At 34.9% G+C, this 18,732-nt stretch overlaps 1 protein-coding gene across 1 annotated transcript; it reads right to left on the bottom strand.

Moving 5' to 3' along the window:
* Positions 1-797: 797 nt before the first annotated feature.
* LOC132266816 (probable disease resistance protein At5g66900) lies at positions 798-13,069 on the bottom strand. Its single transcript, XM_059767798.1, has 6 exons — positions 11,826-13,069; positions 10,770-11,170; positions 10,063-10,424; positions 7,656-7,861; positions 6,604-7,559; positions 798-1,025 (listed from the first exon to the last, which is right to left on the bottom strand). Exons 1-5 carry the CDS (start codon positions 12,403-12,405, stop codon positions 6,640-6,642), a joined length of 2,469 nt encoding a protein of 822 aa, XP_059623781.1. The 5' UTR covers positions 12,406-13,069; the 3' UTR covers positions 798-1,025; positions 6,604-6,639.
* Between the last annotated feature and the right edge of the window lie 5,663 nt (positions 13,070-18,732).

Raw genomic sequence — 18,732 nt, 5'->3', positions numbered from 1 at the left:
ATTGGAGTTTATTCTGGAGGAGATATTTCAACGGGCTTATCGGAATGTTTCATTTGATTTGTAATTTGTTGTGTTTTCTGTTGTCTTGCTGTTTGCCTGAAAAGAAAAATAGAAAAAAAAATATATAAAATGCTGTTCTGAACCTTTTGATTGGGTTTTATGGGAATTTATGGTATTTCGGTCTTAATTGGAATCAAATTCAAGGATCCAAAAACTTTAATATTCAATTGGATATCGACTCCACAATTAAACAATGTAAATTATTTGAAATGTTAAAAAATAATCAAAATATACCTTTAGAGTGGTTTTGGAGTCTTTGGGACTCTAAATCGAAATTAGTAAAGCTGAAAACCCTAAATGGGCCTTGATTGATTGAACAGAAATTACTAAAAGTAATTCAATTTCAACCTTGGAATGGATTTAGAGTATCTTAACCCCTTAATCGAAAATGTGATGTTTACAAGCATGAATATTACAATTTATTACAAAGAGAACTAGTTAACAAAGAGAAGGTTTAATAAAATAGTAAAATAGGTACTGAAAATTTTTGAGTTAAAATTTACCGTGTTAGTCGTAAATGGAAATTTTTTGATAAATTTTTTAAATTTATGTGTTCAAGATTCAGTGATAAGTGAAGAATGTTACGTTTACTTCAATATCTGTCAGATTAGACCTGTATGACCAATTTCATTAGATTCACCATCCATTACAAAATATCAAATGAAATGATTAGTTTAAAATAACTAAATTTAATCAAGATCAACATATGGGTTTTCAAAACACTCTCAATAACAATAAGAGGAAAAACACAAGCACATAATTACATTATTCCTCACCTCAAAACATCCTCAATAACAATGACAGGAAAAACACAATTTCATAATTACATAATTGTGAAAACACAAGTCCATAATTACATTAGTCCTCACAAATCAAGTTTCTCATACTATAATCAAAGAAGCAAGAACAAAGCAAATATGACGAGCATCCCCTGAAATCTCAATCCAACTCCATCGGTGCCTTACCTGGAACATTGAAAAGAAAATGTGTCACAGCTCAGCAAAATCATAGCTCTCAACAAATAAACTCGTACCATACCTCAATAACAATTGTACGATATATTAATAAACATATATCATATGATCTAATGTGCATGCGTTACTAGTATAATTTGCATCTTGGTTCAACATATTATGAAATAAGTCTATTGATTAACTGTTAAAGGTAAATCTTAACATTTGTTAAACTTTTATTCTCTTTAGTTCCTTATACATGTTAATACATTCAATCTCTCGGCCGAGAAGCACATTCAACCACACATGTGATACTCGATAATATGTAGAGAACATATCCAACATCCATTACATACTTTGAAGAATTATTAAAACTTCAATTATCAGTATATATATATATATATATATATATATATATATATATCATTTACACTTTCAAATTTACGAATTTGTGTAAGATTACTCTAATCTCACTTCATTTATTAAAATTTTATCCACAAATAGTTTTATCCAAACATAGTAAGAAATCATTAATTAATTTTATTTTACTATTCTATACTCTCAATTAAGTACTCTAAGGACCACTTTTTAGAGAAATTAATTTACAAATGGACCTAAAGTCCCTCTAAATCATTTATTCCATATATTATGATTATTTACTTCACATACTAATTTTGATATTTTATGTAACTTTTTTATATTTTTCTCTAATTTTTCATACTTAAATCAATAAAAAATACTTTTTAATATTGAAAGGGACCGACTCAACCTGGGTCATGCACGACTCGCACTTGTGGGCTTCACTGTAATTGGTAATTTCATCCTCTTCCTCTTTCACACATCCAGCATGCCCAAATCCCTAATTCAAATCATTGACAGTTCTTCCAAGCTCTCCCACTTCAGTTTCAAGCTTGAACATCAAATTAAATATAGGGGTATTCATCAATTCAAGTCTAATGTCCAAAAATTCCAAGGTTTATGTTGGGACTTATGGGTTGTTAGAGTTCTTGGATTATATAGATGTGTGTGTGTATATATACACACACACATATTTTGAACTCTACATTTGATCTATCCAAATCATGGGTTTTAATTTCACTTCTAAAACAGAATAAAAATCTTCAAAATTCACAAAGAACTCTTCAAGAATACACCTAGTTATGTCTAACAATTAAGGGGTTTGGCCATGGCAACTAAGTTCATGTTTTCATATGCATACACATATATCTATATAATTCCAGTATACTAATATCTTCATAAATCCAACTTAAAACATATACACTCATCTAACACATCAGCAATCACTTGGTTTCTCAACAAGGCTTTGGCCATGGTTTCCCCGCGAAGTATTATAGTCCACCCGTAATATATATAACAAGAAACCATTAATTGAATCTTACCAAACCATACTCCTTAACTTGGTTTTCTCACAATTACATGCTACATTTATTCATGCTTATACATTTTCTCACCTATAGAACCATCAATATATTCATGTACAATCATGGTATACCCAGAAAGCCGGAACACATTCTATAATCCACGCACCTTGCAGAACACATATCTTTAAACATAAGATGCAATTTAGTTTGTTAAGTTATGTCTTAAGGCTAATCATCAAGATGCATATAAATTAAGTATTAATTCAAGATATTTCTTACATCTATTAAGACATATATATATATATATATATAAGTACGATGCAGATTACTTTTTCAATATTATGACATATATACTCTACTGCTCTAATCCGTATTATAGCAATTTCAACAGGATCCTAATTAAATGCTCTATCATGTAAGCAAAGTCAATCAGCTTTACCAATCTGGCAAGAACTATAGATTCTAACTCAAATCGGATTAGATGGATATTGTGTTGAATAAGATGGGATCAAGGAGAAGACATAAGGGAGCTGGTAAGACTGACTTGGGGTATTTCAAAAATGAGTATATTATTAATCAACAAATATGATATGGTTTTTCATGAGTATATTATTGATCAACAAATATGACATGGTTTTAAATCATATGATCAGCTACAATATTCACAACGGACCACAAGAAAGCAGAAATGGCGAAGTTCCACAACATAAGGAAAAAGTGACAATTCTCCTAAGCATCAGTTTTACATCACAACCTTTCAAGTGGAGTGTAAAGGAAAAAAGACTGGCTCTAAATTAGCAAACAGTGACAACTTAAATAAAGCAAAAGGCAAATTCCCAACTGCAACGGTGGAGGAAAAATAGTAGTAGGAGAGTTGGATACTTTCTAGAGGAGGAGTAACGTGTAATCAATCATGGTTCAGTCTAATTCAAAGAAGAACGATATCAATTTAACATATTAGTCTTGAGATATGTACAAATAATCTGAAACTATTGAAGATTTAATGGAGGAATCAGTGGGAAAATCTTTAAGTAATTGAAGTTGTTTCCTATTATTGAAGATTTGGGGTTACTATAGGAATCAGTGGAGAAAATTTCTCCTTGTTTCCTATTTTCTAATTCTTTACATTCTCATAATTTCTTCTCCTATATAAAGGAGCCTCCACCATTGTATTGTATATGAATTGAGAGAGTATTATAAAAAAAATGTAGCCTTTTGGGCTTTTTGTGCTGTGGATGTAGACCCTAGTGGCTGAACGACGTAATATCTGTGTGTTCCACTTGTTTTATTTATCTCTTCGCTTCCGTTTTATGCTTGAAGACATGATTAGAGCCTAATTTCTCTTCCTAGGTTTGGACCCCTATTTTGGGGTATTCCCTTCCCATCTGAAATGCTGCTAAGGGTTTCTCGGTACTATTTGTCACTTGTTTGGGCTGCCGATTTGTTCGGCAGGAATGTTTTTCGCCTTTGCCGTGTCTCCGGTAGTTTCTTATTGACTTGTTTGAGCTGCCGGTGTGTTCGGTAGCATTGTTTTCGTCTTTGCCGTGTCTCCGACAATTTTCATTGACTTGTTTAGGCTGCCAGTGTGTTTGGTAGCATTGTCCTCGCCTTTGCCGTGACTTTGCTTAAATGCTCTATCATGTAAGCAAAGTCAATCAGCTTTACCAATCTGGCAAGAACTATAGATTCTAACTCAAATCGGATTAGATGGATATTGTGTTGAATAAGATGGGATCAAGGAGAAGACATAAGGGAGCTGGTAAGACTGACTTGGGGTATTTCAAAAATGAGTATATTATTAATCAACAAATATGATATGGTTTTTCATGAGTATATTATTGATCAACAAATATGACATGGTTTTAAATCATATGATCAGCTACAATATTCACAACGGACCACAAGAAAGCAGAAATGGCGAAGTTCCACAACATAAGGAAAAAGTGACAATTCTCCTAAGCATCAGTTTTACATCACAACCTTTCAAGTGGAGTGTAAAGGAAAAAAGACTGGCTCTAAATTAGCAAACAGTGACAACTTAAATAAAGCAAAAGGCAAATTCCCAACTGCAACGGTGGAGGAAAAATAGTAGTAGGAGAGTTGGATACTTTCTAGAGGAGGAGTAACGTGTAATCAATCATGGTTCAGTCTAATTCAAAGAAGAACGATTTCAAATTAACATATTAGTCTTGAGATATGTACAAATAATCTGAAACTATTGAAGATTTAATGAAGGAATCAGTGGGAAAATCTTTAAGTAATTGAAGTTGTTTCCTATTATTGAAGATTTGGGGTTACTATAGGAATCAGTGGAGAAAATTTCTCCTTGTTTCCTATTTTCTAATTCTTTACATTCTCATAATTTCTTCTCCTATATAAAGGAGCCTCCACCATTGTATTGTATATGAATTGAGAGAGTATTATAAAAAAGATGTAGCCTTTTGGGCTTTTTGTGCTGTGGATGTAGACCCTAGTGGCTGAACGACGTAATATCTGTGTGTTCCACTTGTTTTATTTATCTCTTCGCTTCCGTTTTATGCTTGAAGACATGATTAGAGCCTAATTTCTCTTCCTAGGTTTGGACCCCTATTTTGGGGTATTCCCTTCCCATCTGAAATGCTGCTAAGGGTTTCTCGGTACTATTTGTCACTTGTTTGGGCTGCCGATTTGTTCGGCAGGAATGTTTTTCGCCTTTGCCGTGTCTCCGGTAGTTTCTTATTGACTTGTTTGAGCTGCCGGTGTGTTCGGTAGCATTGTTTTCGTCTTTGCCGTGTCTCCGACAATTTTCATTGACTTGTTTAGGCTGCCAGTGTGTTCGGTAGCATTGTCCTCGCCTTTGCCGTGTCTTCAGTAGTTTTTTGTTGACTTGTTTGGGCTGTCAGTGTGTTCGGTAGCATTGTTTTTCGTCTTCTCTCCTCTCTCTTCATCATTCACACTTGTTGTTACTCGTCATCTCAATGGCAAGTTGGGCATTCAAGCTCCAACTTGAGGGGGAGTTTTGAAGATTTAATGGAAGAATCAGTGGAGAAATCTTTCAGTAATTGATATTGTTTCCTATTATTGAAGATTTGGTGTTACTAGAGGAATAAGTAGAGAAAAATCCTCCTTGTTTCCTATTTTCTAATTCTTTCTATTCTCATAATTTCTTCTCCAATATAAAGGAGCCCCAACCATTGTATTGTACATGAATTGAGAGAGTATTTTAAAAGTGATGTAGCCCTTTGGGCTCTTTGTGTCGTAGATGTAGGCTCTAGTGGTTGAACCACGTAATATCTGTGTGTTCTATTTGTTTTATTTATCTCTTCGCTTCCGTTTTATGCTTTACAATACATAAAATAAGAAGCGAATTACAGTAACATCCTATTCGAGTAAGTTGCATTCTCTAAATTTCAAATTAAGAAGCGAAGCATGTGATGGTGGTGCTGTCAAAGAAAACCACATGAATGAAATACAATAATACTTTTTACTGTAATTCACGGGATAGCTCACGTTGTATCTCCTCCTTTTCAAATGAAAGATTGAGGATTCAAATCTCGTTAAGGTTATTGTGCATGTATTTGTGAGTTGGTTGTATGACTAATTTACCCATATAAAAAATAATAATAACAGCAACAACAACAATAATAATACTTCAAGAGCTGTTCAAATCCAATTACTTATCCACAAAAAAGTAACAGATTCCCAAGCAGACTACATAGCCAAAATCCATTTTTGAAACCTGAGGCATCAACATTGTTACAGAAGTCACTTATCATTACTATCGTAGCTAACATGTATGGGCAATATCAAGGAAATCACGCAATGATAAGAAGCAATGGTGTTTCCCAACATGCAAACATAGGTAGTTAGTAGTGTTTCACTTTGAATTTTGACAGTGCAGGTGAAGTGAAAGCAGAGGCAGAAGCGGCAAAGCTGCCCAAATGGAGTGGATCTGGCAAAGGCACAATCATATTATTGTGGGTTGAATGTCAGCTGTCAAATTGCAATGGTAGTATTAGTGGGACGCAGCAATTTAGTGAGGGTTGACGGAAGTGGCGATGCTTTGAACAGTGGCAGTAATAATTGGATCAAAACTTTGGCAGAAATGTAATGTTATAATTGCAATTGAATGTCTTATCAGTGGCAGTAGAATGGGTTGTATTTATATTTTTTTTCCACTCTGTATATTTCTTGCTTCAGAAGAAGAAAATGAATACAAATAAACATACCTAAGGTTCACACCATTTTTCTCAAACTAAGGTTTCTCAATGGTGGAGACTGGGAAGCCAGTTTAAATTTTTCTCTTCTTTAATCACAGTTGTCTTTAGATTGTTGAGATGAATCTTAAAAGGTTCCCAAAGATCGGCAGTGTCTTCATCACATATCACATCCTTTAATTGCCCAAGATCCTTTACTGATGGCGGCAACTGATGCACTCCACAGCCTCTCATCTGGAGCTTTTCCAGATCACACAGCTCACCTATACGCTTTGGCAATTTGCTTATGCTAAGGCAGTTCGATATGTCAAGGAACCTTAATTTATGGAGGCTTCCAACTGAGTCTGGCAACCCTAACAGCCCTGTACTGGAATGAAGCCGCAGCACTTCTAAATTTGTTAGCCATCCAAGTCTTTCTGGAAGTGCATCCAGGTCATGACATTTAGTGATGCTGAGCTTCTTAAGGCAGATAATATCACAGAGCCTATCAGGCAGTTCCACTAGATCACTGCAACAGTGAATGTTAATCTCCACAAGATTTGGGAACATATGGGAGAACTCGAAGGTACAGTTCTGAAAGGTCTCACCAATTTTACACATAATCAAGGAAATCTTCTGCAAATTCCTGAACTGTAATGTGGATTCACTGAGGAAAGAAATTGAAACATGCTCTAGTTTGATTCTCTTTAGACTGGATAAAAAACCAAGTAGCTGAAAATCGCTTAGTTCAGCTGGCCAGAAACCATAATTTGTGATGATGAGAACCTTCAGTTGATCCATTTTCTCCATGAATTTGGGCAGGCTGTAATTCCTTGTCCGGAAGTTCAATATTAAAACTTCAACTTCAGGTAGTTGCTTGTATTTTCGGTAAAGTAATGATTTGCATATATTTGAAAAACTGAACCAGCTTGAGGAGAATGTTTTTTCAGGTAAAAGCATGCTGCTCCAGCTTGAGGAGAATGTTTCATCTGCAAGCAATATTGCACGTATTGTGAATTGGGGGAAAAGAAATAAATACAATATTGTCTAGGGGGTTTCAAATTGAAAACATAAGATAATCAAACCTGTAGAGATAGACAAAAGGCGGGTATGAAATGGCTCCATATGTTCAAAGGACCACTTGGAGAGGTCATCTCCTCTAATGTTCATAAATAATCTTTTCCTCTGTTCTATGCACTCTTGGCTGCTCTGGTGAATAGCCAGATCTCTGAGCAGATCATGCTGCGTGACAAAATGCTCATTATACCCATCAATCTCACTTGCATCCTCCCTGTGAATAGAGAGTAAAACAGATTGCTTATGAATAAATTCAATTTTTAGGCATGCAGTAATAGCAAATAGCATAGTGCCATTCCTACTCCAGTTTGGCAAAAACTGATAATAATAATAAGGGTGAATTACTCCGACCTCCCCTTAGGTTTGTAGAAATATCTCTCAGATGAAACTATTTGAAATAGTATGGTCAACCTCCCTTGAGGTTTGATATAATTTCTCTCACCACCCCTCAGATTAGTTAGCTGTTAAATATGATAGTGAAATATTTTTTAAATGCCGAAACTAGCCTTAAGAAATAAGTGAAGTAAAAAGATCAAGTCACCGTTTCAAATAATTTTAAATGGATATATATATATATATATTATAAAAAAATTGTCTTCTCTACCATATTATCATATATATCAGTGTGTATATATTTATATGTATAAACTTAGACTCCGTAATTGGAAATTTTGTACTCCCTATGTCCCAAAAAAAGTCTCCGCCTTTCTTTTTTTGGCTGTCCCAAAATAAGTGTCCTAGTTCAAAATTCAATGCACTATATTTTTAATATTCCTAATTTACCCTCGTCTTGAAATAAGTGTCCCAGTAAAAAAAAATGTCAAGACAATTTTAGAAGGGCATATTAGGAAATTCATTTCATACCACTATAATAAAAAACATAAAAAAATTACACTCTTAAAAAGTTATATTCCCCAAAGAGACCTTTTTTTGGGACAGGGAGTATAACACAGCCCAAACTATCCACCAACTCCCATCGCCACCCCACCGTCCACCACCCTTTTCCTTTATTTCCTCTCCCTTTTGTGGATCAGAATTTCCACCTCTCTCTCTCTCAACCCGCCTCCACCATTCAATCACCACCATCACCCCCTTGATCTGTAACCCTCTCCCCAAATTGCTTCAAATGTCAAATTTCCTTGGGTTTTCCTCAAGTCCCATTAAATCGAATATCTAGTTTGATTATGATTATCAATTTTCATGGTTTCAAAAGATAGATCTGGGTATGGTGAAGCAAGAAGAGAACGAGGATTTGGAGAAGGTCCTGTTGATTTCTATGACGGCAGAGAAGCTGAGAAGCCTTTTTGGTGTTTGGTTGTGTGTGTTGGTTCATTATCCCTTGTGTGTTTATGTTGATGTGTGTGTATATATCTGTATGCAAATGCAAACAATATGGGCGAAAGAAACAATTTTGAATGAGAAATACAAACAAGTACACTAATGCTCGAAAAATGGGTTTGTACTAAATCTTGTAATTTTTTTTATAAGTAAAAGCGTTCAAAAGGGGAACACGTCCCTAATACAGGAAGAAAAAAGACCTGAGGACCAATAGCATCCAAAAGATCAAAGAAATCATCAATCGAGGAGCATGCGCTTCCTCTTACATAACAGAAATCTTGATGGCGTTGTAATTTTGTAATTTTGAAAGCATAAAGAATAAATTTATAAATAAACTTGTTTAACCACATTCTTCATCAATAGTATCTACTGTGCTGATTTCTCCTTCCATTTTCAAAGACACGAGGCTTCATGATCAGGGAGAAGAGAGATGAAAAACTTCATTTTCCTAGTGAGAGAGTAAAAAAACTATGGGATGGGTCTATTTAGTGAGAGGACAATAGTGGTGGTGGTGACGGATGTGGCGATCATTGTAGTTTGGTGGCTGTTGTTGTGGTGGTGTCACGGTGGTGATTATAGGAGAAAGGTGATTTTTGTCAAAATGGGTTTTAGAATTTTAGAGGCACAAGGGTAGAGAAGTAATTTTATATTCTTTTGATGAGCAATTCTTCTTATAAAAAAAAAGAGGGCAACAAGGTACTTTTATGGCTACTGTTAAGGAAATTAACGGGTAATTCACAGTAGCAAAAAGTTTGCCCTCATTTTTTTACCTTAACAGTAGCAAAAAGTTTATTTTATGGCTACTCTAAAATTAGGGAGGTCAGGGTAATTCAACCTAACAATAACAATAAGTTGATTGCTAGCATGTCTAATGAGCCAAGGACATTATTAGTTACTGTAGCTAACAGCAAGTTGAGATATAAAGTAAGACCACATGTTCAAGTCTGAGACCAGCCAAATTTTGCAAATAATACAAAATGTTAGTTTAGGACTATTTCCACTACATCCCTCCCAATATCTAGATAAACGGGAACTACAATAGATAAATGGGGATTACAATAGATAAACGGGGATTACCTTGTAAACACAAGATTAACCAAATTTCGGGAGGCTAGTTTGTGGATGTTGGCAAGGGCACGTCTACCGTCTTCATCCAGGTTGTACAGTTCCACCCATATATCCATAAGAGTCGTGGCAGGGATCCTTTGATCTTCAGGAAATGAACCTAGGTCCAGGAAACACTCCTTGATATGATACTTTTTGTCCAAGGCATCTATGCTAGTTTTGAGACAAGTAAGCAAATCACCGTCAAAATCAAAAATGGATTGTCCTTCAGACCATTGCTCCAGTGTATCTCTCCAGATCACCTCTGGTTCTCCATAGAGTGATCCACCAACCACTATAAGGGCGAGCGGGAATTTCCTACAGCCTCTCACTATCTTCAATTTGATGTGGGAAACTAAATCAGTTTCAGTTTTTGCAACGAAAGCAAAGTAATGCATAATTGCAGATAAGTAAATACAAGCTCTACTTCTTGATCTTCACTTAAGTGGATGTAACTAATGCAGATTTGCAGACAAGTAACAAGAGGCTCTACTTCTTGATCTTCTATTAAATGAATTTAACCAATCAATAGTTGCAGAAAAGAAAAATACTTTTAGATAAGTTTTGTGTAAATATTGGCGATACAATAGTAAAAAATGCAAGCATAACTGCACATCTGTATGTGAAAACGTGTGATTTTAACAGATGAGTAACAACAAAAACAAGTGTATGTATTCTACCTCGTGGACAAGATCCTCCGGCACATTCATGCTCCCACCTTGCGGAAATGCCGAGTGACAAAAAAGGGCCATGGCATCTCGATCACTCAATAGTTCCAATTTATATGTAGAACCAAATCTTCGAAATTCAGATCTTGATGTAACCAATATTCTGTATCCTGGTATTTGGAACATGAACTTCTCAATAAGGGATTCTGATTCAGTCCACACATCATCCAAGACCAACAATATAGGACCTGATCGTATTTGCTTCAACAAGATCTCTAGTTTGTTGATTGCGTCTTCATCGTTTTGAAACTCAGGCACTGTATAAGACTTGTGTTGAAACATAGTCTGAACAATGACCCTAAGAATGGGTGTCTTGGAAACCGTGAGAAAGAAAATATTGTCCTTAAATTTGTCTGTCAAAAGATGGCGATGTAAAATCAGCTAGAAAGACGAAGTAAAATATCTTATAAGTTTTAGAAAATTCATACATAAAAGTTCTGCACCAAAGATTGGGAAGTTTGTCAACAACTTTATCTTTTGCAGTTAAAAACCAATTTAAGAATAAAAGAATGACCAATTCATGGTGAATCAAACAAGTGTGTGCCCCAGCAGAAACTACATAACCACTTAATCCAAATCAATGTGCCAACTTCCAAAGATTCATTCATGACATAGATTTAAAGGGTTTTAGATAAATTTAACTAGCACGGCCCAATTAAATACAGGCACATCAATGCATTACCAGTTTGTAAACTATTATGTCTCATTTCAACAGAGGCATTACCAGTTTTTTAAGGAGTATAACTTAAATTTAGATTTAGGCTCCAACAAGATGCATATGTCAAATTTCAAGATCTTTACAAGTGTGGATAACAAATAACAATTGACAAGAATTATTACTGGACAAGATCCTAATAAAATATATCTCCCCTACCTAGAGTCTAACATCATCAACCTTTCATTACGAAAAACATTGAGTCATCCAAATGCACCACTGGTTCCTAATGCACGTGAAATTTACCAAATTAAATTTGACATAAAACAAAGAGAGAATCCTTATAATGATACCTTTAATTTCAACATCGTGACAGAGCTTTTTCGCCAAGGTAGTCTTCCCGGATCCTCCAGGAGCCGAAAGCACAACCACAGGTGCACCATCTTCTAGCAACCTCCCCCTCAATTCTTGAAGAGGCACATCCAACCCAACAGTAAATTTCGGAGCTTCCGGAGCTTCACACGAACCTACAAACTCATTCAGCTTTCCTTCCAATCTCGCCCGAATACTCATGATATCTCTTACCAGCAGAGCTTGCCCATTGGTCTGAAAGAATTTCACAAGCTTCTCATCGAATTCTTTGAGCTTCGTCGAGTAGTGAACCTTCGCTTTGTAATTCCACCACTGGACTTTCGAGCACTTGTCGACCAGCTCCGCGGCCTGTGTCAACTGATCCGTAAACATATTGATTTCTGCCTCCGGATTGTCCAATATTCTCTCCAACCTCACAATTTCACCTACAGTTGGTTCGAGTAACCTCAGTCTTGAATTGAGTTCGTCGAGGATGGGCTTGAAGTTGCTGGCTCTGTCTTTGACATCAAGAACAGCTCTCAATAATCTATCAAATGCTACTCCCAAAGCAGCATCCGCCATCTATATGATAGGTTTCCTCTGCAGGGAAAGAAATACCCAATTCGATCACTGAAAATCAAGAGGATTTGAATTGGGTTTTCTTCCCAATCTTGTGTTTTTGTTTTTGATTGTCAACCTTAAAGTGAAGTTGGGGTGTGAAGTACGAGAGAAGCAGAGTATCTTTTGGACATTCTTGGAAAACACAGAGCAAAGATGAAAGAAGGAATCAAAATTCTTTGCTTTGTATCAGTCAATAAAGCATGCCTTGCTCTGTGAAACGGGGTCGAAACTTCCGAGTCGCTGGTTGACGTTGACGTTGACGTTGACGTTGACCTCTCGTCAATTCCACAAATAGTTGGTGTGCATAACATAACAAACCTTTTCTCTATTTTTAGGGTGGGTAAGATAATAAATATATATTATATTGTATGAATCCAAGCAAAAGCTCTGGATTAAAATAATGAACGCTTTCACTATACAGCAAAATTTTGATTTAAATTCATAGCTTTCATAAAACATGTGCATGTCTCTGCTAATGCCAGTTTGTGTCTTAAGGTTTTCAACATTTAAGGGGTCACCATCCGGGACAATAATAAGATGTTAGCGGATTTTATTCCATGCTTGTGAATCTGGTATATTGGTATGTCGCTCCATGGTGGCAGTGGCAGTGGCAGTGGCAGTGGCCGTGGCCGTGGTGGAGGGAAGAGAGACTGTGTATTATATAGGTTAGATAGGGAGAGGGAGGGGGGATAATGGTCAATAAACTAGGAGGGAGAAATTCCACTTTCACCCATGTTAGTTACATGGATACGTCCCACTCCCACCGTTCCACGTATAAAAAAATGAAAAAACTACATATAAGTAGTATTAAGAACTTTAAATAACAAATTGATTAATTTTAAAAGTTAATTTTTCACATTGATTGAATTAAACAAAATAATTACAAATGCATCAAAAATTATTACTAAGGTCCGAGATGGCCTCACACTCTTATTACAAAATACAAAAATATCCTTCTTAAAATTATCTAATTTCAAATATTAAAATAAATAATTAAAATTTAGTTTAACTAGCAAATAAAAATTCTCCATCTCTTCTCTTCATCGTCCATCGCCATTGGATTACCCTTTGGAATTGATATCATCTGATCTGAAAGGTAAGAATTGAAAAGGGAAGCTCTACAAGCTTACTATGGAAGTGATGGTATATCACATAGAAGATTTTTCAATTGTTACCTAAAAAAAACTATTATTATTGTTAATATATTAGAAGATGACAAAACGGGATTTATTAAGGATTTCATATCCTAGCAGTAGGTAATGAAGTATTGAAATATCCACCTGCATTTCTTTTTTCTTATTCAGAGGTCGCTAGTTGTTGTTCCTTCTTCAATCAATTATAAAAAATCACAATAAATTTTGAGATGCCAAATTGATAACCTTATGCAATAACCCTAAATTTATAAGATATAACATACTTCTAAAGCCTACAGAGTCCTAGATTTGAAACTCTTGAACAAAAATATGACATATTTATATTTATATGTGGTGTGAAGAGAGAGAGGGAGGGGGACCTAGAAGACCTACGAAGTGGGTAATGCCCTGGACATTGGTGGTTGATTGACGACGAAGGTAAGTGATAGAGAATTAGTATTCGTTGGTTAAACTAATTTTTAATTATTTATTTTATTATATTGAAATTATATAATTTTAAGTAGGATATTTTGGGATTTTGAAATAAGATTGTGAGGATATTTTGAACCTGAGCAATAAATATTGATGTATTTGTAATTATTATGCTTAATCCAATCAAAATAGAAAATTAACTTTTAAAACTGATCAATTTGTTATTTATGGCTCCTAATTTTACCTATGTGTAGTTTTCCCTAAAAAAGTCACCGAGGAAAGGGACACATAAACACCATAAGTATTTATTTAATTATTTTATGTTTTTTAAATAATTAAATAAATATTTTTTAGGAGGCTCTTTCCACTTTTCAACTTTTGCTTTTTTTCTTTTTTCTGTTTTTTCGAAATTTTTACATTTGCACTCCACTTTCTTTACTTTTCAAAGAAAATAACAAGAAGAACCTAAACTCATTAATACATCATTCTTTATTTTATAATATCATAAGTATCATTTTAATTATAAACTTTATTTTTATATAATTTTCAAAACTTGTTGGCTTTTACCCTATAACAATGATGTAGAAGAGAAAATGTTAATACACTGATGCGTTTGATATGCATGAATGAAATGGAATGAGAATGGGAATAGAATGGAATGATCATTTTCATTCTATTATTTGGTTGTAAATATGAAATGTGTAAGAATGGAATGATAATAACTATTCTAGTGTTTGGTTGGACCAATTTAAAATTTAGAATGGAATAAATTTCAAATTGAATTCTCCAAAATATCCCTCTAGTAGCAAATAAATTAAATTAACAAAATGACATTCTTTTATAATTTTCTTTAAATAAATGGTGGCATTGGCGGTAGAAAGCTGTAGTGGTATTGGAAGAAGGCGGCGGCGGCGACGGTGGCAGTAGTGTGGTGGTGGCGTAGGTAGCGGTGGCGGTGGTGGTGGTGGAATGCGGTGGCGGTGGTGGAAGGCGGTAGCGGTGGTTGTATTAGTGGAAGGTGGTAGCGGTGGTGGTAGTGGTGGTGATGGAAGGTGGTGGCGGTGAAAGCGGTAGCAGTGGTGAAAGGCAGCAGCGGCGGTGGTGGTGAAAGGATATAACAGTGGTGAAAGACGATGGTGGAAGGTGGTGGCAATGAAAGGTAGCAGTGGTAAAAGATGGTGGTGACGGCGGAAGGTTGTAATACTCCTAATTTTAAAAGGATAGTCTCGGTATTTAATTAATTGTTTAAGTGCATTTTTAAATTCATTATTTGATTTTTTTTGGCTAATTATTTAATTGTGTAATTGATTAATTGAATTATTCATTTTAATTTAATTGTATGCTTAGGTGGTAATTGAAGTACTTGTTTATTTGTTTTATTAAATAGTGTGTAGCTTATTTGTTTGGAAACAAATCATTTCAATGTTTATTTTATATTTTTATTTAAGGATGGATTTGGATAGTATGGATTACTTGGATAGGAGATTAAATGGGTATAGTTGGTACCCACGGATAGTTGTGCATATGTATATGGGTATATATGTATATTTTTGGATATTATATTTATTAATATTTCAAGTGATTAATATTAATAATTATAGTTAGTTGTGTGTGTGTGTATATATATATGTAGCTATGAGTTAATTGTATATATATATATGTTTTTTTTTTCATCATGTGCAGACTTTTTATTTTATTTTATTTTTTTATTTTTCTTTTATTTTCGTTTCTTTTAAGTTAGCAAACTTAGGGTGCAATTAGGATTTGGGTTGGTTTTGTATATGCCTATATATATACATAGTGTTGTCTGCTTTAGGGTTTATAAAACCCTATTCACGCCACCTTATAGAGGAAAGTGGCAGCAGAGAATTGAGAGAGAAAACCGTGAGGAAAGAAGGGAGAACTCAACTGAAACTCAAGGCTGAACCAAGGGAAAAAGGAACGGGATCTGCTTGTGGGTTAGCACCAGAGCAGTAGAGGTTTGACGATAATCAAAAGTCGCCAGAAAATTTAGGAAGATGACGTCGAGATTTTAATCTGAAATCATAAAGGCAAATTCTTTCTCTTACTCTTTCCCTTAGACTGGTGTTCTATGCATGCCTAGGTTAACTCCAGGACTAAACAGGAATTAAATTGACCATGTTTGCATGATTAAAATTGATTTAAAACTGTTCTGGTGTGCTCTTGATTAATCTGAATTTTGTTATATGCAAGCTTGTTATAATCTATGTTTAAGATGCATATCAACTGTATAACATTATTTGGAATGATGCGGGACATAGTTCAAACTTTTAGAACCATCAACAATGGAGAATAGAGGGATTGGAACTCGTTGGAGATGAGGAAGATAATGCAGAACGGGTTGAGAGCCGGCTCCAAAGGGGTGAGAGCCGGCTCCCAAAAGGATTTTGTATTGCTCTCATAGGAGAGAGCAGGCTCCATGGAGAAAGGGAGCCGGTTCCCTTAGGCCAAGAGCCCGCTCTCTCCTGGAGAAAGCCAGCTCCATGAGGATAAGAGCCAGCTCCCACTAAGGGGGAGCCGGGTCCCTTGTTGGAAACCCTACGGAAATGGGTTCTAGCTACTGGTTTGGGTATTTGGGGTCTTCTGAAGTGACTTAGATTGTTATGGGGGTTTTAAATGGCTACACTGAACATTGTTAAAATCCCAGAATGCTTAAATATATACATTTTATGATATGAAAGTAATCAATATGAAATTATGGTTAAATTTGTATGTTGATTTAATGATTAATTCATTGTTGAAATTGTTATAAGAAATTTCATGGATATTATATAATGTTTATTATGTATTAGCAGTAATAAATTCAGTTAATTGTCTGACTATTATTATGCTTATCTCTATATGTAATTGATGATTATGTTACATAATTATGTCGTCAATTATTGGATTGTTTTGTGGATTATATGCATCGGTATGGAACAGTGGCATATTAGGGATGGATTAGTTCAAAACACCAAGTCCTACCTATTCTGGATTAAGGGAATGGATTAACTATAAAGGTTAAGTCTTACTTATATATGTGTCGGGTTAATTAACAGTTGAATGACATGCCTTGGTTTTGGATGGATTTTTATATATATGATTATGGTACCGTAATATGAGCTTGAGTCTCAGGATCATGGTTAGGGTACGTATATCGCATAGGATGGATAACTAAACATAGTAAACATCTGGGTACCTTGGTAGGTCTAGGTATATATGTCCACTTTGTGTGCGATTTGCATGTTACCTTATATTCAGGTTGAGACAGACCTATAGTATAGTGAGTGTCCTATAGTGTGTATTTATACATATATAGACTATCTAGCTATTGTTGAGTTGTCTAGTATGTATTTGCGTATCGAGTCTCTATTTGGATTGTCGTAGAGTAGAACTTGTTCGTGGGCTGACCCACTATTATTTTCCCAGGTATCAAATGGTTTTAGTTTTAGAGCTTGTTCGTACTGAGTAAAAACAGTCACTTACTCTTCCGACTACGTAGGATTATCATTTATGTTTTAGTTTTGGTTTTTTTTTTTTTTTTTTTTTTTTTAGTTCAGTTTACTTTTAGTTAGGATTTTATTAGGGGTTTATTAGATGGATTCCTGAGTTCTATTGATATTGAAGATTTTATTGGAGGATTATTTAATTAGTATTTCAATGATTTATTATTTAATTTTCTTTCCGCTTAATTATTTATTTATTCTTAAATTCTTTTTGTACTCAATATTTGTTAATATACTTAATTGTTTGGTATTCTTTGGATCTGTGCTCGGACTTGATCACCCGTGACTCTAGAATCGATGGGTATCACAAAGGTGGTGGTTGTGGTGAAAGGCGGTGTCGGTAACGGTGGTGGTGGTGGTGGTGGTGGCGGTGGTGGTGAAAGACGGTGGCAGTGGTGGAAGTAGGTGGTGGTGGTGGTAAAAGGCAGAGGTGGTTATGGTGGAAAATAGTGGTGGTTTTTGAACTTGGAATATGATGGTTTTTTTTAGAATTTAATTTTTTTTTTTTAAATCTACTTAGGAATTGAATGGTAATTCCAAAAGTTTAGTTGTGGAATGGATTTTTATTCCAATTTTCACTTTAAATTATATACCAAACAAATGAATGGTTGGAATAGGCATTCCATTTCTGCACACCAAACGTAGCATAAAGTACTATTATTATATGTCCATAGCAACTCTATTACACCTATGCATCAGCAATGAATTTTCATGACATAATTTTGTGATACCCCCCGAACATAATTTTCATGACATAATTTTCGAACATGGTTGATCAAGTCCACACTAAAAAATCTGGGGATATCAAAAACAATTTTTAATAAACAAGTACAGTATACAACAGAAAAAAATAAAACTGAAAGCATACTTTAAGCATAAAGGAAGTCTAAGTGATAGTAGGATTACAGTCATCCGACACAATAATAAAAGTTCCAAAATACAACTTGGGAATCTCATAAAGAAGACCCCAAAATCGAAACCAAATCCATAATTGAAATAAACAAGTCTAATATCTAAATAGATAAAACTCATACCTTTGAGTAAATAGTAAGAGTAGATGAAAGGTATATACAACAAGCAGTTAAGACTTCAGCCCTGCTGACGAAACTGACGGGGGCCTGAAATGATTCAACGAAAGGTGGGTCAAACCCACAAGCAAGTCCTCTTTACTGCATCCCAACAGAGAACCGATAAAATAATCATCTCAAATCAAAAAT

The sequence above is a fragment of the Cornus florida genome, unplaced genomic scaffold (assembly GCF_030987335.1).
Source record: "Cornus florida cultivar Cherokee Brave unplaced genomic scaffold, ASM3098733v1 CherokeeBrave_3.0.0_Hap2_Chr07, whole genome shotgun sequence".
In the NCBI taxonomy this organism is placed as follows: Eukaryota; Viridiplantae; Streptophyta; class Magnoliopsida; order Cornales; family Cornaceae; genus Cornus; species Cornus florida.
This window is presented reverse-complemented; position numbering and strand designations above follow the sequence as displayed.